The sequence below is a fragment of the Portunus trituberculatus genome, chromosome 3 (genome assembly GCF_017591435.1).
Source record: "Portunus trituberculatus isolate SZX2019 chromosome 3, ASM1759143v1, whole genome shotgun sequence".
Taxonomy (NCBI): Eukaryota; Metazoa; Arthropoda; class Malacostraca; order Decapoda; family Portunidae; genus Portunus; species Portunus trituberculatus.
Window position 1 is genome coordinate 8,867,755 of NC_059257.1, and position 27,500 is coordinate 8,895,254.

The following is a 27,500-nucleotide window of genomic DNA, read 5'->3' on the forward strand; positions in this document are numbered from 1 at the left end:
ACACAAGCACACAAAGGAGAGACAAATACAAACAAACAAACACAGAATACATTTTTATTGCAAGACAAACTCACTAAATGTATGAAAAATTGCATTGATCTGTGCATCTAGGGGGGTAGGGGGGTCTGGGGGTTAGGGTAGGGGGAGAGGGGCACACCTGTATTTACCTTGATTGTGGGGGGTGGGGGGTAATTAGGGACAGGTGAGGTAGGTGGCAGGTGAGGTGATGGTTGAGTTTATCAGGTATTAGAGAAATTATTGTTTTTTTCTTATTTAATTAGTTTTTTATTAATTAATTATGATGATTTTTCTATTTCCTTTTTCTCATTTTTTTCTCATTCTTTTTTCTATTCTCATTTTTCTATTTCCTATCGTTTCTACCTTTTCTTAGTTCAGTTATATACATTTTCTTCTTATATAATTAATCTTATCAATGAACACTCCTATTCTGTCCACCTCCCTAATGCAAGAGTTCACCAGTACTCTCAATCACTCACCACTACTCTGTCCACCTCTCCAATGCAAGAGTTCACCAGTGCTCTCAATCATTCACCACTACTCTGTCCACCTCTCCAATGCAAGAGTTCACCAGTACTCTCAATCATTCACCACTACTCTGTCCACCTCTCCAATGCAAGAGTTCACCAGTGCTCTCAATCATTCACCACTACTCTGTCCACCTCTCCAATGCAAGAGTTCACCAGTGCTCTCAATCATTCACCACTACTCTGTCCACCTCTCCAATGCAAGAGTTCACCAGTGCTCTCAATCATTCACCACTACTCTGTCCACCTCTCCAATGCAAGAGTTCACCAGTGCTCTCAATCATTCACCACTACTCTGTCCACCTCTCCAATGCAAGAGTTCACCAGTACTCTCAATCATTCACCACTACTCTGTCCACCTCTCCAATGCAAGAGTTCACCAGTGCTCTCAATCATTCACCACTACTCTGTCCACCTCTCCAATGCAAGAGTTCACCAGTACTCTCAATCATTAAAGAGTAAGATGAAGAGTAAGGAGAAGAGGAGGAAAAAGGAGAGGAAAAGAGGGAGGTTTTAAGTCATTTATCCCTTTCTTTTGGCAAACTCAGACCTGCAAGAGGACTGCCAATTAAGTGGGTCATTTTTTTTAAGTGTTTTATGTTGCCCTTGGACAGTTTTCCCCTCTTACATTAAAAAAAAAAAACACCTACTTTATTTCTGTTCTTTTAAAATACATCAAATTAAGTATCTCTCTCTCTCTCTCTCTCTCTCTCTCTCTCTCACTTCAGACAATACAAACTGCCCCAACATAAAAATAAAACACACACACACACAACCCTTTCTAACTGTACACACAGGTAACATAGTGTCTACCTGTGGCTAATTAATCAACACCCTTTATTATGTACACAGGTAAGCACAGGTAAGGCACTCGCCACAACAACCACCACCACCACCTTACCACTCAGGCAAGAGTGTGTGTGTGTGTGTGTGTGTGTGTGTGTGTGTGTGTGTGTGTGTGTGTGTGTGCTGGGGGGTCAGGAGGTCAGGGGTGCAGGGTGGGGGTGTTACATGGCCTCCAGCAGCAGAGCAATGCCTTGGCCCCCTCCGATGCAGGCTGACCCAATGCCATACTTCAAACCACGGCGCCTGGGTGAGGGAAAAGGTCGTGAGGGGGTGGGAAAGGTCAGCGGCAATGTTCACTTAGCCTGACCTTATCCTGACCTTACTTAAAGCTTTCAGTAGTGGGACCATTTCTATCTTGAGTTTTGGGTACATTTACAGAATACAAGGGTGATTTTAAGTTTCTAGTGACAGAATATAGTGATTTTAACCCCTTCAGTACTGGGACACATTTCTACCTGGAGTTTTGTGTATGATTAGACTATTTTATTGACATTAGCAAGGGTCTATGGAGGTCAGGAAGATTAATGGCCACAGTCTTCACTATTTTAATCCCACACATGAGTTTCTGAAGCTGTAAAATCACCAAATAGTCACCAGAATGAATATGGAAACGTGCCCTGGTACTGAAGAGGTTAATGGTTCTGGCCACCTAAACCTAACCTAACCTTACTTAATAGAAAAAGGTCAGTAAGAGAAGGTCAGGTTGTTTTACTTAGCTTATCTTGACCCAATCATGCAGTCAAACCTAACCTAAACTATCCAAATTTACCTAAAATTACTTAATCTAATGTCACCTTAATTTAACCTAACCTAACCTAACCTAACCCCTAACCCAACCCAACCCCATCCTGTCACTTGATACGAACTGAGAGAGATACCCAGGAAACAGCCCCTTGGTACACCTTTTCCCTAATCACCAATCACTATGAGACACCTTTACTTGTTCTACTGCTAAAGCTAACATCCCACTCTATGCAAATAAGTACCTTCCCCTCCCTTCCCTTCTCTCCTTTTTTTTTTTCCCCCTCTTCTCCCTTCTTCTGCACCACACTTACGTACTCCTCCCCATACCCAATCACCCTACTGGCAAAAAATCAGCAAAACAGAAGAACATAAAGAGGGAAGCTGAGTCTGTGAAGCCTAAATGTGGCAGTCCCTGTATGAGCAAAGCTACTTAATTCCATCTATCATTCCCATCCATAAATTGATCCTAGTCTTCTTTTTAAGCTTCCTACTGACTCACCACTCACATGACCACTGAGTCCATTCCCACTTCTCTACTCTTCATCTCTCTCTCTCTCTCTCTCTCTCCTCCCTTTTTCCTCCACTACCCTGCTAAGTCTTGGGAATTAATGGGGAAAGGGGAAGGTTTATGGGGCAGACCTCACCTGTATCTTCTGACCTAACTTGACCTAACCTAACCTAACTTCAAGCCACATTTTCACAGCCAACTTCAACTCAAGTTAATGTTGAGGAGGACTGGAACCCTTGCCAAATGTGCCATCCTACTCCCTGCCAAGTGTGTGAGGTTGCCAGGACTCTTCTGATATTGTAAAATACCATTAATACAGCTCAAGTGACACTAATATCCATACGGGAAATAAAAGATACGAGATTCACCTGAGGCATTCAATACAGGTAACTCTTGATTTATGTGTGTTTAATTTACGCGTTTTTGTTAATACGTGACTGAAAAAATATTACAATTAATTAAATTTGCACGATCGGTTTGCTTATACACAATTTGGACCACATCCCGCATTCCCCCTATTATCTATTATTTCTTGTGAGAATTATAAGTTTGTTTTACGCGAATTTTGAAATACGTGATGTCTCTTGGAACGTATCTATCTTGTAAACCGAGTTCCCTAAATTTCCTGATTAGAGACACTCGTTCATGGAAGCTGAATAAACCTGATGCACAACAATGGAAAGGCAGCCACACCATCTCGTCACCACATTATTCTAAGGACTAAACGTTCCATATGGGAAATAATAAATACATAGAGATTCTTCCATGGCCTTCCTGACAAAGACACTCATTTATGGCCACATGTCTCACCACTACACTACTCAAAGGGTCAAAGGGCGTTGTGGGCAAGAGGTATGTTGCCCACCACACCAGTAAGGCACTCTACTTTCATTAGTGTGGAAATATGATGGTCTTTAAGTGGTGTACAGGCACAGACATACAACTAGGGGCCGCCGTGGCACAGTGGAAGGATGTGCGCTTTGGGGTCCGAGGGTCTCCAAGCGCACAGGTTCGAATCCTGTCCACAGTCCGAGTGTAGGTTGGGCTTCCTCACCTGGTTTCCAAGCGGGTGGGCTTTGAGATAGGAGGTGCCACAAAAATGTATCCCCTTTAGCTCATAAATTCCCGTGAAAAAGCCCACATGGTATAAATAAATAAAAAAAAAATAAATAAAAAATAAAAAAATAAATAAAAATAAATAAATAAATAAAATAAATAAATAAATAAATAAAATAACATGTATCTGACGTCCTGACAGGTTTGCAGTGCCTTGAGCTGGAGGTAACATGAGCTCAATATGAAGTTATCTTGCATGTGGAAACAGTTACAGGCAAGATGGCAGCAGGTTGTGACGTGGCCATGATGTCACCTCACTATGATGACTGCAAAAATGTGGCTTAACCTATTCAGCCGACCTCTGCAGTGATGGGGACAGCTGACCTTTAGTGATGGGGGAAGGGGGTAATGGGTGAAAATAGCTCATTACAAGCATCTCTATAAAATTGTACTGATAATGACTCAGTTATACATAAACTTTTCGATAACTCATAAAAAATAAGATAAATGAAATGTGTCTACATAAATCAACACATTAATACATACATACTCCCAATACAAGGATACATACAGTGCTATACATGTCTCCCACACTACCATTTACTACAGATCCACAGGGCTGGGAATGCGGTGGGGGGAAGGAGAAGAGTTGAGAGGGCTGAAATCCCCCTATTTTTTGTTAATCATATAAAAATTACATTACCTTAAGCTTAAAAAAATGCCCTCAAGATTACTAAGGTTTAAAAAATTTATGGGGAAGCCTACAGCCTCCCCCTGAAATTCCCCCCTCCCCCCCAGTTGATAAGGCTCCTCACCAAATCTCAATAGGTACATAAATTCAGTTTAGCTGCCCCAACCCCGTGTCCTTAAATTTTTGATGCCGGATCTGCCACTGCCCACTACACCACTCACATAGACCTAAGTGTTTGTTTACCACGGATTTACTTAGGTCTAAAAAATAAATAAGTGAATAAAATGAACATAAGGAGGTGAAGAGTATGATAAATGGAGAAAGAGAGAAAGAGAGAGAGAGAGAGAGAGAGAGAGAGAGAGAGAGAGAGAGAGAGAGAGAGAGAGAGAGAGAGAGCTATTTATAACAATTTCATCTTCTCCTCCATCCTCCCCAAGTTGCCCCATCACCCCATCACCTACTTTCCCATCTCCCATCACACGCCCTCTTTCCTTCCAACCATTTCTTTTCCTTCACCATTCCTCCCCATCACTCGCCAAGTTATTCCCATCATCCCATCACTTTCCCCATCTCCCATCTCATCCCAGCCACCCATTTTCCTCTTAATCATTTAATTTCTTATACCTTTCCTCCCCATCACTCCTCCACTTTCCTCCCTTCATCCCCATCACTCTCCACTTCCCATCCTTCCTCCCCATCACTAACCAAGTCACCCCACCACCCTCTCCATCTCCCACCTCCTTCCAATCACCTCATCTTTTCCTACGCTCTTCCTCCCCATCACCTCCCTTCCTCTTGATCACTTCGCCACTTCCCATCTTTCCTCCCCATCACTCCCCACTTCTCACCCTTCTTCCCCATCACTCCCCACTTCCCATCCTTCCTCCTCACCTGATCTCATGGGCCACGTGGGCAGTGATCCTGGAGCCAGACGCCCCCAGGGGATGACCCAGGGCAATGGCACCCCCACTCATGTTAAGAATAGAAGGATCCAGGTCCAACTCTCTCTGGCACGCGATGGTCTGGGGTGCGAAGGCCTCGTTGATCTGAAAGGAAGGGGAGATTAAGGAAGGGGTGGTGAGGGGAGGTATGGGGAAGGAAGTTTGGGAGGGAGAGGAGGTGACGGAAGAAGAGGTTTAGGGAGGTTTGAGGAAAATAGTCTAGGGGAGCTTAAGAGTTCATAGTTTTATACAATTCGCACTTAATAAAACAATATTAATAATAAAATGAAGATGAAAATAAGGAAATAAGAAAAACACAGATTAATTGATGTAGTCGCCAGTCGTGGTGCCTCACACTGTGATGTGAGGCTGCTGGCGATAGAGGATGCTAAGTAATAAGAGAATAGTTAATTATCATAACTTGTAGTAATAAGGACACATGAACATTAGTAAATATATCAGTAAGTAACAGTAGTGAAGATGTACGGAGGTTAACTTAGATGCAGAGAGGCAGTGAGAGGGTTGTTTATGTGCAAACACTGATGACGCTGCGTGTAGGATAGATAAGGACACAGAGGATCGCTGCTGATTCTGCAGGGGATGGAGAAATAGGTCGCATATGGTGTACCCCAGCTGCCTCTGAAGGAGGCAGATTCTGTCTGGTCGTCAGTGAGAGAGGAGTTGCACTCCGCCCTCTGATTTCTCCATACATCTTATTCTGTCCAACGCCAACCCTCATTGTCGTAAGTGTTATGTTGTAGTTCATTTACTATTTGCTACTCAGCTGAGAATTATTGTTAGGTTAATTGCTATTACACTGTGAGTTACAATACACGTATTATTGCCTTGGTGTCATTGTTCATGATTCATGTTACTTATCACTGTGTCAATGATTATGTGTAAGTAAGGTATTAAGAATGATCTTGTACATTATGATGTTTATATCGGTTATCCTTACGTTGCCTGTATGTTGTATTAAATAATCAATTATTATTATGATGGCTACATGTCTTATTTTGCATGTTTTTGTTTACATTTCAATATTCCTCATACTGGTGTCAATTTGATTGTCATGCAGGTTAACCGCAATACTACATTTGCCCAGCAGCGATTACAATTGATCTCACACACACATGTCCACTAATTTATCATATACACTTAGACACCTACATACACACAAACACACACAGCATGTACAGAATATTAGTTTTAGGGATTATCTTGAGAAAAAAAAAGAATGAAAGGGAGAAGGAACAAAGATAAACACACACACACACACACAAACACACGTACCTCCACCAGTCCCACATCCTTGAGGTCCACACCAGTCACTTTGAGCAATTTCCGGATGGCGGGGGCCGGTCCGATCCCCATGATAGTCGGGTCCACGCCAGCCACCGAGTACCCCACCAGCCGGGCCAGCGGGGTGAGGCCCAGCTCCCCACACGCCCCCTCCCCGGCCAGCACCACCGCGCCAGCACCGTCCGAGATGCCCTGGGGTGATGTGATAGGTTAGCTGTGGTGAGGTTAGGTTACATCTACAATATAAAAGGAAAAAAACAAAATAAATAAATAAAAGAAGAAAAAGTAACACAAAATGAAAAAAAGCAGGAATACTAGTGGAAAAAACTAAAATAAAACAACACCAATAATAATAATAATAATAATAAACAAAAAGAAGAAAAATATGAACATGAAAACAAAACAAAAATAATACACAAAACACAAACACAAACAAAAATAAAGACAATCACCACCACCACCACATAACTCACAGTGGCACTATCAGTAGGAAAAAAATATAAATAAAATAAAATAAATAAATAAATAAATAAAAAAAAAAAAATAAAATAAATAAATAAATATATAAAAATAATAATACAAAATAAATAAATAAATAAATAAATAAAACGAAGCACCAGCACCACCACAACACTGCCACCACCGAATAAATTAATATATAAAATAAAATAAATAAGTAAAAAGAATCAACACTATAAAAAACAAAAAAAATAAAATAAAAAATAAATAAAACAAACCACAACACCACCACCACCACAACACCAGCACTCACCGAGGCAGTACCAGCAGTGACGGTTCCCCCCTTCTTGAAGACCGGGGGCAGCTTGGCCAGGCCCTCAGCGGTGGTGGCTGGCTTTGGGTGTTCATCCATCACCATCTCCACCGCCCCCTTCTTGCTCTTAATGGTGACTGGGGCGATCTCCGCAGCAAAGTGGCCATTCTCCTGGGCTGTGGGTGATGGGAGTGTCATTGGGGTGATGGGGTTGTCATTGGGGTGATGGGGTATTGTGGGCAATGCAGGATGGAATGGGTAGTGATGGGGAGGTGATGTGTATGTCATTGGGGGTGATGGGGTGTTGTGGGCAATGCAGGATGGAATGGGTAGTGATGGGGAGGTGATGTGTATGTCATTAGGGTGATGGGAGTGGCGTCATTGGTACCCACTTTCCTCCTCTTCCTCTATTTCTCCTTCCTTCACACTTTCTCCTCCTCACACTCCTGCCACCACAATTAGAGCACATCTGCACTAGGAACATTCTCAGACACCTTGAAAACCTTGAACAGTGCGCTAAATATGACGAGGAGAGCCCTACATCAACTTTCATCCTCCTCCTCCTATATTTCCCTTCTTCTTCCTCTATTTCTCCTTCCTTGGCCCTCCTCACACTCCTGCCACCACTATTACAGCACATCTGCACTAGGAACACTCGTAGACACCTTGAAAACCTTGTATATCACGCTAAATATGACGAGGAGAGCCAGCCACCAGCTTTCATCCTCCTCCTCCCTTATTTTTCTCCCACTTCCTCTATTTCTCCTTCCTTGGTCCTTCTCCCAGTCCTACTACCGCGATTACAGCAAATATGCGCTAGAAACACTCGCACACACCTTGAAAACCTTTGTACAGTACGCTAAATATGACGAGGAGAACCAGGCACCAGCTTTCATCCTCCTTCCCTATTTCTCCTCCTCCTTCTCTATTTTTCCTCCTTTTCACACTCCTGCCATCACTAATGGTACATACCTGCATCTAGAAACACTCGCAGACACCTTGAAAGCCTTGTATATTACACTAAATAGTAAATATGGCGGAGAGCGCCAGCTGGGCGGACGGGGAGCGCTCGGCCTGATGACGTCATGAGCTAGGATTCCCAGAGTCGTGACGTCACAGGCCCCGAAAAATACGTTACGCAATTCATTTTGATAATCGGCTTTTTAAATACTGCACGTAGAGTGGATTCCTTTACATATTTAGATTCCTCATATATTTTAACTAATTTCCAAATTAACAAAACACTTCAAGCCTGAGTGGTAATAAAAAGAAAAATAAAAGTTAATTCGGCTATATTTTCTAACACTGACATTAATAAATATAATCCAACAGCCAATAAAGTTTGAATTTATAGGAATGCAAACACTTCAAAAGATATAAGCTTCTTCCACAAATACTTAAGGTTTAGTAAGGAGCCGAAATAAAGAGAATAGGACGAACGTGAAACCGTCAACATGTATCTTTTCAGCGACCCTAAAAATAAATATAAAGTCTACATATTGAACTCAAACGGCAGGAAAAACTGTTAAAAAGTCATACACTATTTTTCGAAGCATTAATATCTCACCTAGAAGCTCTAATAAAAAAGTTCATAATCGGGAATGTAAAAAAATGACACCGGGAAGCCGCCACATACTGACACCTAAACACCTTCAGCGCCGACTGTTCCACGCAACTCATGTACTCAAAACACTTGGCATGTTACTAGCTACCATTTAGAAACAATAAAACACACCTACGACTCAAAATAACTGGTGGAAGAAATATCGGAAAAAGAGTGTACCCGACCTGCCCCAGGCGACCCCGGTTCAAGATGGCGGCGGTACCAGTGGCGGCCAGATGCTGCTATGCTCAATTTAAAACCTTCACCATACCGACACCAGGCCATGGCGGAGATATTTGAAGGATGGTATGAAAGCAGAGGCTGGTAGCTCCGTCTTATGGTATGTGTGGCTTGTAATAAATGAAAAGTAAGCAGATAATGGCCAGTAAATAGGAACGGGCCAGGGTGACTCCTTGTTTACATCCAGGTATTTCACTTTCCACTGGGGTAATTCACTGATACACTGTCCTGGAGGTTAGCGAGGGTGGTTACACTTCATAATGACGACTCGTGACCGTGAAATGTTGAGTTATATACACGTAATACATGTGTTTGGTGGTGAAGCCTGCCCCGCCCACCAACACACCCTCACACCTAACTTACGCCTTCACCCACGGATATAAAGTGAAGCTTACTTTACTGCAAAGCCACACACTACTCCACAAATTGTTTTCGTCTTCACTGCTAAAAATTCTCAATACACCACTTTCATTCTTTCATCTTGGCTATTTTCTAAGTATTTTTCTTCATAACACGGAGAATGTGGGATAAATCGTTCAGTACTGCACACTATCAAGCCACTGCCACCTCAATACGAAGGAAATACACCAATAATCCAGGGACTACATTCATAAACAGTACAGCGCCACATTTACACGATTTCAAAAGACTCATGATTAAGTGGCACAAGTTTTCAAGATTGTTTTTACGGTTCTAATGACAAATGAACAAGGTTACTTTACAATTCAAAGGATAAACACCCTCAGAAACCCATCTTGTCGTGTCTGTGTCCTTGAAAGAGCCACGGTGAGAGAGTAAAGCGTTTTTTTAATACGAACCCACACCTCTTGCCTCGCACCCTGTCACCACCGCGACTCACTGACCGCTCAGGAGAAGCGTCAATACAGCGTTCCCAAGACTAAGGATCCACATCATTTACTCTATTCCTGTTCTCTCAATCATTAACATTTTACATACACAGTTGAATATCAATTAAGCCATCATTCCTAACCTAAGACCGTGGCCAGGATACGAAGCTGTGTGCTTGAGAACCCTGGAACCCACAATGCCCACGGACCATTCCATTGCACCGCGGCAGACGTCTCACATCCCCTATCAAGACAACACTACTGAACTCAAAAAATATTAAGTCACGGGATCTAATTTAACCTTTACAGAAAACCTTGTTACATTATTCAACGCCATCTTGCTGTCCCTCCATCAGGATTTCCTGCAGAAGGGGTGGCAGAAGTGTTATCTTGTATATACCTGTTACCTTGTACCATATATGCACACCACTGCTTATAATGAACATGATATTGGTGCTGTGGTGTTGTGGGTGATGCAGGGTGTAAATGGAGGTGATGGGGGTGTTACGGAAAGATGACAGGGTGATAAAGTAAGGAAAATGATGGGTGGTGATAGGGAGATAATAGGGGTGATATGGAAAACTCACTCAACACCACTAACACCAGTCTGAACACCCCAAACTCACACGCCACCACTCAACACCATTCTGAACATATCAACACCACTCTACACACCAGAAACTCACTGAACACCACCACACACCACTCTGAACACCTCCAGGCACTCATTCAACACCAGTCATCACCAGTCAACACCAAACACTCACCCGCAGCCCAGTTGGTTTGGCTCCTAAGGGCGAAGTCATCAGCGTCCTGGCGTGTAATGTTGTATTTGGCAGCAAGGTTTTCTGCAGTGACTCCCATGGGTGTCTTGCAGTGTGCGTCAGTCAGCGAGGCCCACAGGGTGTCCTAGGGGTGCAGCACAGGTCAGGGTGATGCAAAGGAAGACAGAGGAATACTAAGGTGATACAAAGGAATGCAATGGAGATTCAAGGTGACACACACACACACACACACACACACACACACAAGCAAAATGTTATCTCAGTTACCATATCCTTCCTCCCTTCTCTCCTACTCACTCTCTCTTCCCTCCCTTGCCTTACACACCTTCCTTTCTCTCCTTTTTCCTCCTCTCCCTTACTCCTCCTTTTCTCTCCCTTTCCTCCCTTTCCTCACTTTCCCTCCCTTCCCTCCCTCTCCCCCCACACACCTCCATGGACAGGTCAGAGCCAAGACGGGTGCCAAATCTGATGTTCCTGACAGCGTAGGGTGCCATGCTCATGCTGTCAGTGCCCCCCGTCAACACCACCTTGCTGTCCCCCATCAGGATCTCCTGCAGAAGGGGATAGAAGTGTTATCCCAAATAAACACCAAAACAAACTCAAAATGAAACACAAAACACCAAACCCTTATCTAATCTTATCTTAACCCCTTCCAGTACCATGACATGTTTTCCTATTCATTCTGCTTACTATTTGGTGATTTTATACAGCTTCAGAAATTTGTGGGGGATTAGAATAGTGGAGACTGTGGCCATTACTCTTCTGACCTCCATAGACCCTTCCTAATGTCAATACAATGGTTACTGTTGGGTGATTTTGTACAGCTTCAGAAATTTATGTGGGGATTAGATTGGTGAAGACTGCGGCCATTAATTGTCTGACCTCCATACATTCTTCAAAATCTAAATAAAATTGTACAATCATATCCAAACTCATGGTAAGAAATGCGTCCCAGTACTGAAGGGGCTAAACTAACTTACCCTAACTTAACCAAAAACTGATGGTAGAAAAATGTGTCCCAGTACTGAAGGAATTAAATTAAATAAACTTAACTTAACCTAACCAGCCTTCCTTACCTGGGCACCAAAATGCATCCCAGTACTGAAGTGATTAACCTAACCTAACCTAACCTTACCCTAATTTAACCATACCTAACCTAACCTGACCCAACCTAACCTTACCTTACCCTAAACTAGCCTTCCTTACCTGAGCCCCATTGACGACTGACTGGAACCCTGAGCCACACAGCCGGTTGACAGCCAGCGCCGGGGCCTCCAGGGGCACCCCACACCGCAGACCCACGTGGCGAGCAATGTAGATGGTGTCGGTATGAGCGCACTGCCGGGAAACACACGAGAATTAGCCGCTAAGAATGTGACGGTGTTTTAATTTATGTTTGTAAAAGTAAGCTTTTTTATTTAGACCAATGGGAATGTTGTAACTTGCATTTTATAGTAAACATGCTCAATTTTGGTCAATAAAACTTGGTAACTAACTAACTAACTAAGGATATGTGTAAGATTCTGAGCCTACACACACACACACACACACACACACACACACACACACACACACACACACACACACACACACACACACACACACACACACACACTAATTTACCCCAATCACCACATTACACCCCAATCTGCCCCTCCACTCACCCCAATCCACCCCAACCTACCCTTTACACTCACCTCAATCCACCCCTCACACTCGCCCCAATCACCACACACCCCTCGTTCACCCCATTCCACCCCTCCAATCATAATCCACCCCAATCACCCCGACACTCACCCCAATCACATTCCCAATCACCACAGAGTCAACATTCTCTGGCTTGACGTTAGCGGCCGCCAGTGCTGCCTTGGCCGCCACCTCCTGCAGGTCTGTGGGGGTGTGCTTGGCCAGCTTCCCCCCAAAGGTGCCGAAAGGTGTCCGCTTGGCACCCACAATGAAGATACCTGCAGTAGTGGTAGTAGTAGTAGGGAGGTGGTGGTGGTGGGATTGGGCAGACGTCCACGTGTAGGTTCAAATCCCACCACATACAGCATAAAACACTTTGCCATTTGTGGAGTGGTTTAAAGTTAGCTACACCTGAGATGAGCTTGGGTGGTGATATGGGCCCTAATATGCCCACCTCTAAATAAAATTGCCTGTGCCACTAATGGGCGGAAGCTGAACACTGCTTCCTACATACTCTCCGTGTAGGCCTACAGGCACTATAGGCCTTAACAGAAAAAGAAAAAAAAGTAGTGGTAGTGGTGGTGGTAAGTAATAGCAGTGGTAATAGTAGTAGTAGATATAAACCCAAGTAATAAAAATATACAGTTGTCTCTTTATTCTACAATTTAAGTGACTCCGTGGAGATATCAACCATTTCTACATATCAAAATAACATAAAAATGACTTCTACACAACATATTAATTTTTTGGTTAATTATGGCAGTAAGAGACAGTGTTTTCATATTTTGCAACTTCTAAAACAATACAATATGCATTTTTTCATTCAATTATAATAGCAAGAAACAGCATTTTTATATTTTGCAACTTCTAAAAAACGAGATGCATTTTTCATTTAATAATAGTACAGTAGGAGAGTGTTTTCATATTTTGTAACTTCTAAAACAACAATATATGCATTTCTTATTTAATTATGGTAGTAAGAGACAGCATTTTTATATTTTGCAACTTCTAAAAGGCGATATGCATTTTTTATTTAATTATAGTAGTAAGAGGCAGTGCTTTCATATTTTGTAACTTCTAAAACTTCCAAAACAAGACAATATGCATTTCTTATTTAATTACGTTAGTACGAGGCAGTTTTTTCTTATTTTGCCTTCCTAATACCCTACTTTTCCACCAAATACCAACACAACATGAAGGAAAAATAAAAAAAAGATGAGAAATACAACTGCTTGACTTAATAACTACCAATGTCTGTCTGTCTGTGTGTCTTTATTTTATCATATCTTTATGTTAAAACTTGAAATGGACAAACATCACTCATATTCTGCACACCTTTCATATTTTGTACGTTTGTCAATAAACTAACTGACTAACTGTGCCATCCAGAACCTCACACGTGTACTGCTAATGGCTTACTGTTGCTAATTTCACGTTAAAATGCATTGTGGTATTGTTGCTAAGTGCTGGTGTGTCCCCCTGCCCCGTCTCTCCCTACCACACCCTGCCCTTCCCTGCTTCCCATTCTCTATGCCTCACACCTATTACCCCTTATCTCTCCTCCCATTAGTGCATTGTGGTTTGTTGCTAAGTGCTGGTGCCCCCTGCCCCGCTTCTCCCTACCACACCCATTATCACGTATCCTATCACACCCTGCCCTTCCCTGCTTCCCATAACTACCCACTTCCCATCCCTGACACCCATTACCCCTTATCTCCCCTCCCATCACCCATAACACACCCATAATGAAGAATTAATTAAAAAAAGTTAATAAATTTAATCCGTGTCACTAAAATTTCATGGTAACTTTCACCTGATGTCTTCTCTCGCCTTATTTTCTGCCTTTATTTCACCTGCACAGCCTCGCCGCGTGTGGTAATACATTTGTAGGTGATAATATGCTCACCTCGGGTCAGGGAAGCCATTGTAGTGAGTGTAGAGGCGGTGAAATGAGTGTGAGATGAGTTAGTCGCCGGTCTGTTTGACTAGCCAAGAATCAGCTGATCAAGGCAGCATCCGGGTCCGTTTCTTGGCTGTGGCTTGGACCGGTTTTTTTAAATGATTTTCCTTATTTGTATATTTATTTCTACCTTTAAAGCATCTCCGGTTTTAATCTCTAGGTGTAATTATGCTTATCTAGTGAGAGAGAGGTCTTTTTGTGTCTGTATAGGAGATAAAGTAAAATAAAAAGAATACCGGCCGTGGCTTGGATTGGTTATTTTGAATGATTTACTTGATTTATTCCTTTATTTCCATCTTTACAGCATCGCCGGTTTTAATTTCTAGGTGGAATTATGCTTGTCTAGTGTGAGAGAGGTCTTTTTGTGTCTGTATAGAAGGAGATAAATGTCTGAGAAGAATTTGGCTTGGACCGTTTATTTTGAATGATTTCCCTTATTTCTGCCTTGATTTCCACCTATACAGCATCGTTTCTTTAAATTTCTAGTGGCATTATGCTTATCTTGTGTCAGAGAAGCTTTTTTTTGTGTCAGTATAGGAGATAAGGGTATGAGAAGAAAATATGGCTTGTACCGGCTATTTTAAATTATTTCCATTATTTCTGCCTTTATTTCTATCTTTACATTATCACCACTATGAATTTCTAGGTGGCAGTATCCTTATCTTGTGCCAGAGAAGCCTATTTTTGTCCATATAGGAGGAGATAAGTTTGTGAGAATATGCGCTTGGACCGGTTATTTTGAATTATTTAATATTTACCGTATTTATTCCCTTATTTCCATCTACACAGCATCGCCGGTTTTAATTTCTAGGTGGAATTATGCTTATCTAGTGAGAGAGAGAAGCCTTTTTTTTTCATGTCTATAATAATAATAATATAGGAAGAGATAAAGGTACGAGAGGAATATCGGCCGGGTTCGTTCCTGGCTGTGGCTTGGACTAAAATTTCGAATTCTTTAGTTTATTTCTAACTTTATTACCATCTGTGTAGCATCATCACTTTCAATTTCTAGGTGGAGGTATGCTTTCCTTGTGTCAGAGAGGCTTTTTGTGTGTTTGTATAGGAGAAAATAAGGTTAGGAGAATATCGGCCGAGTGTGTCCCTGGCTTCGGCTTGGACTGACTATTCTGAATTATTTTACTTATTTCTGCCTTTATTCCATTCTATGCAGCATCATCGCTTGGTGTAATGAATTTCTAGGTGACATTATATTTATTTTGTGTCAAAGAAGCCTTTTTGTGTCTGTATAAGAGGAGATAAGGGTTTAAGAAGAATGTCATTAATTCACTCGCTAACACATTGTATGAAATAATTTATGTTTATTTTGGTTTTATTACATCACAAGCGATAATATCAACTATGCCTGACACGTTTGTGAAATGAACATTATGATCAAATGCAGAATTATTTCGTTTTTTTTTTTTTTTTTTTCGTACTGGACCGACAAAATATCGCCTCTTCAAACACATTTTACAGATTTCATAGATATACTTCATTATTCACATATCTGATTAATGATTTATATAGTTATTAATTTATCATGCCATTTTCATAGCTTCTTTTCCCTGCATGCTTTGAGACTTTGCAATTCATAGTAATCTAAAGGAACGGTGCACGTGACTCACTCAGGGGACAGACAGTGACGGGGGCAGGTCACGACCCCCGCCCTGCCCCGCCCTGCCTTACCACACGCCCACGGTATTAATGGCGCCTATCTGAGTAATATTCCTGGGACCTTTGCACTAAGTAAGCACTATGCGAATCACCAACTGCTGGAAACAAGCAAACATTTACGCAAAAACATTTAGATAAGTGACATGCGCAACGCGGGGCCTGTAGTGACCATTGACGCGCGCCGCCCCGCCGCCCCGCCACCCCTCCACGCTGCGAAGTGACGCGCGCCGCCCTCACCTCATTGTAAGTATAGCCATTCATGTTTTCCTCTCATTTTTTCTCCATTTCCTTTGTCATGGCGGCCTTTTATTGTGTTCCGGACAGGCTTGACACAGTCATGGCGGCCACACAGTCATGGCGGCACTGGATGCATGGGTCAGGTCTCGCTCTGGCTACTGCTTCTTTTTATTGTTGTGCTCTGAACTTCATAGTCTGCCTTTATTCGTGTGTGTCTGTTTCCTCTCATTTATTTGTTAGATAATTTCAAATGTCTACCTTAAAATGTTTCCTGTTCTTCCACTACTGCTGCTATTAATACTACTGCTACTACTGCTGCTACTGCTGCTACTACTACTACTACTACTACTACTACTACTACTACTACTACTACTACTACTACTACTACTACTACTACTACTACTACTACTACAATGTTGGTGGAAGGGGGATAAAGGGAGTGAAACAATGCCGTGGTCGTGGATTCGTTTACTTGTGACCCGCCGTGATGGAATTAGGATGTGAGGTCAATGAATTAAAGCTTTGAACCGCTGGTGGGCGAGGTGGGTGGGGTTGAGTGGGGTAGGGGTGCCACCGTGGCGGGCGCCCTGCCCCGTCCCGCCCCGCTCCACCTTGCCCCGCCACGTGGGCGTGGGTGTGGGCGCGGGCGTTGGTCTAGTAGTCCTCGCCCTGCTCCTCATCGTCAGCCACGGTGTCGAGGCCCACCTCTTCGTAGTCCTTCTCGAGGGCGGCGAGGTCCTCGCGCGCCTCCGAGAACTCGCCCTCCTCCATGCCCTCGCCCACGTACCAGTGGACGAAGGCGCGCTTGGCGTACATGAGGTCAAACTTGTGGTCGAGTCTGGCCCAGGCCTCGGCGATGGCCGTGGTGTTGGACAGCATGCAGACGGCGCGGGACACCTTGGCCAGGTCGCCGTTGGGCACCACGGTGGGTGGCTGGTAGTTGATGCCCACCTTGAAGCCCGTGGGACACCAGTCCACGAACTGGATGGAGCGCTTGGTCTTGATGGAGGCGATGGCGGCGTTGACGTCCTTGGGCACCACGTCGCCGCGGTACAGCAGGCAGCAGGCCATGTACTTGCCGTGGCGCGGGTCACACTTCACCATCTGGTTGGCGGGCTCGAAACAGGCGTTGGTGATCTCGCCCACCGTCAGCTGCTCATGGTACGCCTTCTCGGCGGAGATGACGGGCGCGTACGTCACCAGCGGGAAGTGGATGCGCGGGTAGGGCACCAAGTTGGTCTGGAACTCGGTGAGGTCCACGTTGAGGGCGCCGTCGAACCTGAGGGAGGCGGTGATGGAGGAGACGATCTGGCCGATCAGTCTGTTGAGGTTGGCGTAGGAGGGGCGCTCGATGTCCAGGTTCCTGCGGCAGATGTCGTAGATGGCCTCGTTGTCTACCATGAAGGCGCAGTCGGAGTGCTCCAGGGTGGTGTGGGTGGTGAGGATGGAGTTATAGGGCTCCACCACGGCGGTGGCCACCTGCGGCGCCGGGTAGATGGCGAACTCCAGCTTGCTCTTCTTGCCGTAGTCCACGGAGAGGCGTTCCATCAGCAGCGAGGTGAAGCCGGAGCCGGTGCCGCCGCCGAACGAGTGGAACACGAGGAAGCCCTGCAGGCCGGTGCAGTTGTCGGCCAGCTTTCGGACGCGATCAAGAACCAAGTCGACGATCTCCTTACCGATGGTGTAGTGTCCTCTGGCGTAGTTGTTGGCGGCGTCCTCCTTGCCGCTGATGAGCTGCTCGGGGTGGAACAGCTGGCGGTAGGTTCCTGTGCGCACCTCATCTGCAAGATTACTGTGCATGTCACTCAGTGAACACCGCAACAAGTGCAATATAACTACAACAAACACTCACCCCCCACCCCCCGTGTCCCTGTGTGTGTCCAAGTCCCATCCTGCCGCCCCATGGGCTATCTAACGTGTGCCTGTTGCTGTAAGTGGATGCCCCGCGTGGTGCCCCGTGCAGTGCTGTGTGCCTGCTGTGGCCTCCTCTCCTCCCCGTGGCCTTCATTAACCCTCCCCGACCTGAGGCAGCTGGCCTGCCTTCCCCTCCTCCCTGCCCCGCCACTGCAACTCTGTGTGTATGAGGGAGGAGCTCGTGACACCCAGCCAGGCACCCCATCCCGCTCCGCCCCTCCTCTTCCCGTGAAGGACAGCGACTCACCGACGACGGAGGGCTCGAGGTCGACGAAGACCGCTCTGGGGACGTGCTTGCCGGCGCCGGTCTCGTTGAAGAAGGTGTTGAAGGAGTCGTCGCCGGCGCCGAGGGCCTTGTCTGAGGGCATTGAGCCATCAGGGGCGATGCCGTGTTCCAGGCAGTACAGCTCCCAGCAGGCGTTGCCCATCTGGCAACCCGCCTGCCCCACGTGGATTGAGATGCACTCACGCTGGGGAGAGAGACCATCATCAACACAGGGTGGGAGGAGAGTGGAAGAGAGAGAAGAGGGGACCGTCAGGGAGAAGGAAGAACATCCATACACGGGGGGGGGGGGGGATAGGGGAGGGGAGAAAAGTGGACAGTCATTGTGAGGGGCATGGCATGTGGGGAGGGGAGCATTGAGACGTGAATAGGGAGAGAAGAGGGAAGAAGAGAGAGGAGTGAGGGAGTGAGGAAGGCTTGGATGCTGCTGCCGAGGAGAGGAATCCCAACGAGGCGCAGAGAGTGAGAGTGGAGTGAGAGGCAAGGTGAGACAGGGCTGGGAACAGATGGTGGGGACGATGTTTTCATCTTAGGAATGGTGTCACCAGCTGTGTGTTTGGGGGGACGGGGGGGAAGCGGGTCACCACCTGTTGATGGCTGCAGTCACCTGTGTTGATTAGGAAGACAGGAAAGGTACAAACCCACAAATTCCTTCTATAATCAACATAAATGAAACAAAAACTAAGAAAAACAAGAAAAACAAGCGAAAATAATAGAAAAACAAGGAATAGGAGTAACAAAAACAACGAAAAGAAAGAAAACAAGAAAACAAAATAAGAAAACAAAACAAAAATCACAACACATCACATCACATCACCAGTCACCACACTCACCATTTTGTATGTTGTGTTTGACGAAGAAGGTGACGACGAGGGGGTGGGGTGAGGACCACGGTCGCGTCTAACAGTTCGGGGTTAGCGCAGGAGTGTCAGTGAGGCACAGCGGGCACCCTCACACATTATATACCCCGCGGTGACGTCATCCTCCAGGGCACCAGGGCGCGCTCTGATTGGCTGAGGCTGTGAGAAGCTCCTTGTACTTATTTGTCGAGTGTGTGTGTGTGTGTGTGTGTGTTTCACTGTTTGATCTGCTGCAGTCTCTGACGAGACAGCCAGACCTTACCCTACGGAGCGAGCTCAGAGCTCATTATTTCCGATCTTTGGATAGGCCTGAGACCAGGCACAGGTGTGTGTGTGTGTGTGTGTGTGTGGCTCATTCCTATCACAAACAATTACTTGGGAACAAACATAAATACATACAAACATACAGACAGACATACAGACAGTGTGCATAGGATTTTAATATGAGAGAGAGAGAGAGAGAGAGAGAGAGAGAGAGAGAGAGAGAGAGAGAGAGAGAGAGAGAGAGAGAGAGGCGTAAGGGCGGGGCTGTGGTAAGCTGTGACTCTCCCATCACTCCCCACTGTCCCCCATCACCCCCTCTCCCCCTGTGCCCAATCACCACCTCTCTCCTCTCTGATATATCCCTCCCCTCATTTTCCTCAACTTTTCAATGTATCCTCTCTCTCTCTCTCTCTCTCTCTCTCTCTCTCTCTCTCTCACACACACACACACACATACACACTCACACTCACACACTTATGAAGAATAATAAAGACAAAAAATAAACAAACAGAACTGGAGTAGATACGAAAAAAGAAGGAAAGGAGAATATGAAACAAGAGAAGGAAGAGAATAGTGATAAAATAAAGAAAGAGGAGGAGGAAGAGGAGGAGGAGGAGGAGGAGGAGGAGGAGGAGGAGGAGGAGGAGGAGGAGGAGGTGAAGCATTATCTCCTATAGTGGGCATGAAAGAGGAAGAAGAGAAGGAGGAGGAGGAGGAGGAGAAGGATGAGGGGGAGGGCGTGTCCTGTTAGCTACGTCACAAGAGAGAGAGAGAGAGAGAGAGAGAGAGAGAGAGAGAGAGAGAGAGCGTGTAGGAGGCGATTTAGGAGAGTATAGTATAGTTTAGAACTTTAGAGAGAGAGAGAGAGAGAGAGAGAGAGAGAGAGAGAGAGAGAGAGAGAGAGAGAGAGAGAGAGATTGAACGTGGGACGAAAAGTAAAAAAAAAAATAGGGAAGTAAAAGGGAAGGAAAGGTCGTGCGTGGGAGAGAGAGAGAGAGAGAGAGAGAGAGAGAGAGAGAGAGAGAGAGAGAGAGAGAGAGAGAGAGAGAGAGAGAGAGAGCCTGGAGCCATTCATAACATCATAACAAAAACTTGGTATCTTGAACATTCTTGCTCGGAGTGGTGGGGTGGGTGGGCAGGGGGGCGTTGGGTGTTCGTGGGGGGAATGTGGGCGTAGGGGAGGGTGAGGGAGGGTTTTGGTGGGCGGGGCGGGCGTGGGCTGATGTGGAAGGCCTAAAGGGGTGACTTGGGGCGTCTGTGTGTGTGTGTGTGTGTGTGTGTGTGTGTGTGTGTGTGTGTGTGTGTGTGTGTGTGTGTGTGTGTGTGTGTGTGAGTGAGTGTGTTTGTTGATTATGTATGTGGCGGAAATTGGGTGAGTTTTTTGTTCGTTTGCTTGTGATTTAGAGAGAGAGAGAGAGAGAGAGAGAGAGAGAGAGAGAGAGAGAGAGAGAGAGAGAGAGAGAGAGAGAGCATATGAACACACTTAAGATAAATAAATAAATAAATAATCCAATGAAAACCTCAGTCACGTTATTCATTTCACTAATTAATCTTTTGCACACAAGGTCACAGGAAAGGTCAATACATAAACAACACTTCATTACCACCTCTCTTTCATTAACTCTCTCAGAATTACAATTACCTTCACTCTATTTCTAAGGTCTTGAAAACCCCGCTAGTCATCTCTGTGGCCTTGGAAAACAGTCATGTGAGACAATAAAGCGTTTTAAGCAAGCTTTTAATGTTCTAGAGGCAGAATGACTAGATTTCTTCTTTATCACCTGAAGAAACACTCTTGAAAACCCCGCTAGTCGTCTCTGTGGCCTTGGAAGACAGTGGTGGTGAGAGAGCAAAGTGTTTCAGAATACGGTACTTTAGAAACAGTCAGGGCGGGATAATCAGCTAAGGTCTGTGTTCTGAAACGCATTATTCTCTCACCAGGACTGTTTTCCAAGGCCACAGAGATGAGCGGAGTTTTTTTTAGTGTTTCTACAGTTGATAAGGTAGATATCTAGTCACTCTGCCTCTAGAACATTAAAAACTTGCTTTGAAAGCTTTATTCTCTCAACATTAATGTTTTCTAAGGCCGCAGAGATGATTAGCGGGGTTTTCAGGACTGTTTCTCCAGTTAATGGTGTAGAAATCTAGTCATTCTGCCTCTAGAACCGTAAAAACACCCTAGAAAACTCGTATAAATCTAAATAAAGCCTTTTGAAATAATGAAGGTGAAGAAAAATGTTTGAGAATACGTGACTGATTCCTACACACACACACACACACACACACACACACACACACACACACGGCCCGGTAGCTCAGTGGTTAAAGCGCTGGCTTCACAAGCCAGAGGACCGGGGTTCGATTCCCCGGCCGGGTGGAGATATTTGGGTGTGTCTCCTTTCATGTGTAGCCCCTGTTCACCTAGCAGTGAGTAGGTACGGGATGTAAATCGAGGAGTTGTGACTTTGTTGTCCCGGTGTGTGGTGTGTGCCTGGTCTCAGGCTCATTATTTCCGAAGATCGGAAATAATGAGCTCTGAGCTCGTTCCGTAGGGTAACATCTGGCTATGACGAGACTGCAGCAGATCAAACAGTGAAACACACACACACACACACACACACACACACACATAACTACACATACACACGCAAAAACTCCTTAACCCTTTTCAAATGCATCAGAAGCACATAAAACACACACACACACACACACACACACACACACACGCTGACGAAGCATTGTGTTGCAGTTTTGTGGGCTTCAATGACACAACCTTTACATTTTCTCTGCATTTCGTCACTTGCTTTGAGTTTTAGTTTAGTTTGTCACGTGTTGAGGAAAAGGGCGAAAGAAAACGGGAGGATTAATGATAAGGATGAAAAATTAAAGATAATGTGAATTTCGGTGGTTACAGAGAGAGAGAGAGAGAGAGAGAGAGAGAGAGAGAGAGAGAGAGAGAGAGAGAGAGAGAGAGAGTTGACTAATGTATATATTTAACACAGTTTCAGATTTTCCTCCTCTTGTTTTCTTTCTCGTCCTCCTCCTCCTCCTGTTACTCCCATAATTTCTTCCTTCTCCCTCCTCTTTTCCTCCTCCTCCTCCTCCTCCTACGCCAAGCACATTTACCTGGGCAAGTGACAGGTGTGTGTGTCTGTGGCCAGGTAAGGCGCCTCTCCTTATATGGGAACGCCGGGAAGAGAGAGAGAGAGAGAGAGAGAGAGAGAGAGAGAGAGAGAGAGAGAGAGAGAGAGAGAGAGAGAGAGTCACAACAACGCTTCTTAACCTTCTAATACTTTCACATTTCTAAATACATTCTGACTCTCTTTTTCTTCCTTCCTTATAGAGTTTATGTAGGTTCTGTGGTAGAGATAGAGAAAATAAAGCGAGACTGTGATGTAGAGAAGGTATTAGAGATGTAGAGAGAGCAGGTGTGATGATAGGAATGACTCACTCTCTTTTATTTTCTCTCTTTTTTATCTCCCTTCTTCTATATCACTGACCTGGAAGTACCTGGAAAAAGCATTGTGGATTGAGAAAAGAGATTAGATTCTTTGCGTGGTAAGCGTATAGGCGTGAAATGAAGATCAGGAGTAGCGTTAACCTCTTCAGCACCATGACGTGTTTCCATATTCATTCTGCTGGTCTGGTGAATTTAAACAGCTTCAGAAACTCATGTGGGCAGTGCTGCCAGATCAAGTTGCCAAAAGTTCCCTGTTTTGCCTAAAAGTATTTCCCTATTTAGCGCAGCATTTCCGTCGTAATTTTTAACTTCTTACATACGTACATACACATTCGTGTATATATATATATATATATATATATATATATATATATATATATATATATATATATATATATATATATATATATATATATATATATATATATATATATATATATATATACACACACACACACACACACACACACACACACACACACACACACACACACACACACACACACACACACACACGAATATATAATGAGTACTATAATGTAAACATAGTTAACCTTCATTGTTACCTACCTAGAATGATTGCTATTCCTGTAGATCTGAAGTTTTGTAGATGTCAGCTGTCATAAGTTCCAAGTGCCCCGGTGTAACTTTGAAACTGTGAGCTGATGAATTTTCAAAAATTTTCCTTGCATGAAGCATTCCATTTAGCGATTCTGTGTTCAGTGAATTACGAACTTTGGTCTTCATTAAATTCACTTGAGAAAACACCCTTTCAACACTTGCACTAGAGTGAGGAAGACACAACAGTTTTTCATGAAATTTCCTAGTAGTGGAAATAATGGGGAATCATCACCTTTTTTCAAGTCTCCAACCTTTTGCCAGAACTTGTATACATTAATATCAGGTTCTACATTCAGTTCAGTGTTTTTCAGTAAACGCCATTCACCGTCTATCTCATTTAAGTCATTTTCAGACACCAAGTTAGGAAACTGAGCAGCTAGGGGGGCAACAGAGGGAATTGTCTTCATCAGTACACTTTGTGGATCTAGAGCCTTGAGATTTGTAAATACAGAATCACTGAGATTAAACCTTTGCAAAATTTGAGAGGCTCCTTCTATGTAAAAGTCCAGACATCTCAACTTGAACGTGTCCAGTTGCTGCTTGTCAAGGTTTTGGTATTTCTGAAGGGATGCAGTTACTCGTCCTCCAAGATATAGCTCTTCCAATTTAACGAAATTGTTTGGGTCTTTTACCCTGACAGCTGATAATGGTGTTGATTCTAAGACACTTGGCTTCATGTACAACTCAAGAATGGTATGCAAGACAGCAGAGACTCTAGTGTGCAATGCATAAATCTTTGGATTCTCACTTTGCATCTCTTTGTTTAGGTCATTAAAGAAGGGTAAGACAAAATCAAGAAATTCTAAGTAAAGCTTACTGAATGGGTCACGAAGTCTCTGAAGAATGGTGTCAGCTGCTATGACCCGATCTTCCAAGGCTGCTTGTGTGAAAAATAGCTGAAGTGCTGGAAGCTGTTCAAGTAACCGTTTTACAGCGCTATGCAATGATAACCATCTAGTTTGACAGGGATGTAATAGCTTGTGAGGCTTCACATTAGCAAATTCTTGGAAATCCTTAAAGGCTGCTGTCTGCTTTGGTGACAAGAAGTAGTTGTAGACATCACGGATCATATCCTCAAGCCAGCTTGGCAACTTGTTGCAGGCTTTAGATGCACACAAATGAAAGGAGTGGCATACACATTTCATTATAAATAAATTGGGTATATCATCCTTTAGCAATTTTGAGAGTGAATGGCGAGCTCCCATCATCACACTGGCCCCATCCGCAGCAAATCCTATAATGTTTTGTTTGTAAGGGATATTTGCACCATTAAACACACTCTTGACACATTCATGGAGGCTTTCAGCACTGGCACTTTCTAAGGGAACTAAGGCTAAAAATGAATCCTTAATGCTTTCCTGAGTGGCAACTCGTACAACAAGTGCAAGATGTTTTACGCAGCCCGTCTGTTGACTCATCCACCATTAGAGAGAAACAATTTTCTCTAAGATGTACTAATAACTCGTCACATTCCTTTCGACCAAGGACATTGTTCACGATGGCTGCACATTTAGTTTTACCGCACTTCAATTTTTTTGCGACATCTGAGTCTGGACATATCGCTTGGATAGCGGGAACAAGTTTATCTGCAGATTAGAATGGAAGATTTAGCTCGCTCACTACTGCAGCCAACCGTATCTCTGCTTCTTTCACTTGTTTTTCAGCATGCCTTTTTCCACTAACACTAGGCATATCAAGTACACTAACTGTGCGCTTTGCACTTTCAACTATCTTAATATGTTTTGCTCCAGCAGCATGCTTTTCTTTTTCTGACTTGCCCGCCTTTCCGTCAGAGTTACACAATTTACAGTGGTAATACAAAGGTCCCTTGTCACTCTTTGTCAGCCAACTTTGAAACAATGGGTCACTTTCCCATTTTTCTGTGTATTTCTGCGAATATGGCTGCCTTTTGCGTTTGGCTGGAGGAGTAGACATGACTGCTGTACGCGTTCCAGTAATAGAATCCTTCAGAGACTTCCAGACCTAACTGAGCTTAGCGACAGTGTATGAAAGACTGAGGGAGGCAGATTCGTATACTGGACTCGTAGGAAGCGGACATGGTGAATACGCGTCTCTGTCTCGTAGAAATACACGTTCAGCTATCAAGCAGGGGCGAGGGAAGGAAGGGGAGGGACGGTCACGATATACGGATCTCATACGTGTCATGACACTGTTTGGGTGAATACGGGTCTCTATCGGTCTCGTAGAATACAGGTTCAGCTAGCTAGCAAGGGCGAGGGTGGAAAGGGAAGGGACAGTATACGGGTCTTCCCTGTTTCCCTGTTGAGGCCTAGATTTCCTAAAACAGGAAATTTCCCTGCATCTGGCAGCTCTGCATGTGGGGGATTAGAATAGTGAAGACTGTGGCATCTGACCCTCATAGACCCTTCCTAATGTCAATAAAATAGTCTAATCGTACACAAATCTTAAGATAAAATTGTGTGCTAGTATTGAAGGGTTGGAATATTGAAGACTGAGGCCATTAATCTTCTGACCCCCATTTTATTGACATTACGAAGGGTCTATGGAGGTCAGGAGATTAATGGACACAGTCTTCACTATTTTGACCTCTTCACTACTGGGACACATTTTTGCCTTGAGATTTGTGTACGATTAGACCATTTTATTAACATTAGGAAGGGTCTATGGAGGTCAGAAGATTAATGGCCAGTCTTCACTATTTTAATCCCCACATAAGTTCTGAAGGTGTATAAAGTTATCAAATAGTAAGCAGAATGGTACTGAAAGGGTTAACATTGGTCCTGATCTTCATTGAGACTGGATCCCTTTTATTGTTAATGTGCTTTGAATTCGATCGTCTACCTTTATTTATGTATTTATCTGCATTCATCTATTTCGAGGATAATTTGAAAAGTTTACCCTAAAAAGCTTCGTTTTCTTCCACTACTACTACTACTACTACTACAACTACCACGGCTACCGACCCACACTCCTCGGCCCGCTTCTTCCTTCCAGCTATCGTCCTTCTTCCCTTCCTTTCCTGATATCTTCCGTTTACAAAATTTTAAATGTCAACCCTAAAAAGCTTCGTTTTCTTCCACTACTACTACTACTACTACTACTACTACTACTACTACACTATAACCGCGGCTACCGACCCACACTCCTCGGCCCGCTTCTTCCTTCCAGCTCTCTTCCTTCTTCCCTTCCTATCCCAGTTTCTTCCCTTTACTGCGACAGTTTTGTATTTCATTAAGGATGAGATACGTATTTGTCTAGAAAACACCGTCACTTTCTATCCTCTTCATTCCTCTTTCCTTCCTTCTCCTACTACTGCTGCTACCTCTTTCCACTCCTTCCTTCCTTTTCCTATATTTCTCATTCCCTCCCTCTCCTACAGCTACAGTTATGCAGTGGAGTCTGATAAATACTTGCAGGGAAAGAGCAGGTGAGGTCTTGGTCTGGGTCCTGAGTCCATGTCAGGCGCTCAGGACGAGGCCGCATCCCTTCACTTTATCCTTATTGTGATTCTGTGGTCTATTTGTGACTACTTATCTGACTTGACATGTTCTACCCCACCGTTATACTTTCCTAACGTTATTACTCTTCAAAATCACGAAAAGGAAGAAGACGCCCAGACAGGAATGCAATGAAAACTGTGGCTTATCATGTCGATTAGCTAACACCTGGAATGTGACA

General features: G+C 44.2%; 3 protein-coding genes across 4 annotated transcripts; all 3 read right to left on the bottom strand.

Moving 5' to 3' along the window:
• Positions 1 to 1,052: 1,052 nt before the first annotated feature.
• Positions 1,053 to 14,624, bottom strand: LOC123507665 (3-ketoacyl-CoA thiolase, mitochondrial-like). The gene is made up of 9 exons (XM_045260772.1): positions 14,474 to 14,624; positions 12,679 to 12,845; positions 12,088 to 12,219; positions 11,310 to 11,432; positions 10,864 to 11,005; positions 7,406 to 7,581; positions 6,625 to 6,825; positions 5,282 to 5,436; positions 1,053 to 1,634 (listed from the first exon to the last, which is right to left on the bottom strand). The coding sequence occupies exons 1-9, from the start codon at positions 14,490 to 14,492 to the stop codon at positions 1,553 to 1,555; spliced, it is 1,197 nt and encodes a 398-aa protein (XP_045116707.1). The 5' UTR covers positions 14,493 to 14,624; the 3' UTR covers positions 1,053 to 1,552.
• A 2,267-nt stretch (positions 14,625 to 16,891) lies between these two features.
• Positions 16,892 to 19,601, bottom strand: LOC123507655 (tubulin alpha chain-like). The gene is made up of 3 exons (XM_045260739.1): positions 19,469 to 19,601; positions 18,600 to 18,822; positions 16,892 to 18,219 (listed from the first exon to the last, which is right to left on the bottom strand). The coding sequence occupies exons 1-3, from the start codon at positions 19,469 to 19,471 to the stop codon at positions 17,093 to 17,095; spliced, it is 1,353 nt and encodes a 450-aa protein (XP_045116674.1). The 5' UTR covers positions 19,472 to 19,601; the 3' UTR covers positions 16,892 to 17,092.
• Positions 19,602 to 20,789: 1,188 nt separating this feature from the next.
• LOC123507659 lies at positions 20,790 to 26,294 on the bottom strand. Of its 2 annotated transcripts, none has more exons than XR_006675729.1 (2): positions 23,790 to 26,294; positions 20,790 to 21,151 (listed from the first exon to the last, which is right to left on the bottom strand). XR_006675729.1 is itself a non-coding variant. In XM_045260759.1 (2 exons), exons 1-2 carry the CDS (start codon positions 25,256 to 25,258, stop codon positions 23,972 to 23,974), a joined length of 846 nt encoding a protein of 281 aa, XP_045116694.1. In that variant the 5' UTR covers positions 25,259 to 26,294; the 3' UTR covers positions 23,916 to 23,971. The 2 variants fall into 2 exon arrangements, 1 of the variants encoding a protein (XP_045116694.1); XM_045260759.1 differs by lacking the exon at positions 20,790 to 21,151 and having other exon boundaries at positions 23,916 to 24,216; positions 24,658 to 26,294.
• Positions 26,295 to 27,500: the final 1,206 nt, after the last annotated feature.

Excerpts from the sequence above, each read along its gene's own strand:
- LOC123507665 (XM_045260772.1), bottom strand. Across the intron at positions 11,433-12,087 it reads CAGTCGTCAATGGGGCTCAG|GAGATCCTGATGGGGGACAG; the intron begins GTAAGGAAGGCT and ends CCCCTTCTGCAG. Across the intron at positions 5,437-6,624 it reads AGGATGTGGGACTGGTGGAG|ATCAACGAGGCCTTCGCACC; the intron begins GTACGTGTGTTT and ends CCTTCCTTTCAG.
- LOC123507655 (XM_045260739.1), bottom strand. Across the intron at positions 18,220-18,599 it reads CCTCGAGCCCTCCGTCGTCG|ATGAGGTGCGCACAGGAACC; the intron begins GTGAGTCGCTGT and ends GTAATCTTGCAG.
- LOC123507659 (XM_045260759.1), bottom strand. The coding sequence starts at position 25,258 with ATGAGTCAACAGACGGGCTGCGTAAAACATCTTGCACTTGTTGTACGA. Across the intron at positions 24,217-24,657 it reads GAGACTTCGTGACCCATTCA|CTGCTCAGTTTCCTAACTTG; the intron begins GTAAGCTTTACT and ends TTGCCCCCCTAG.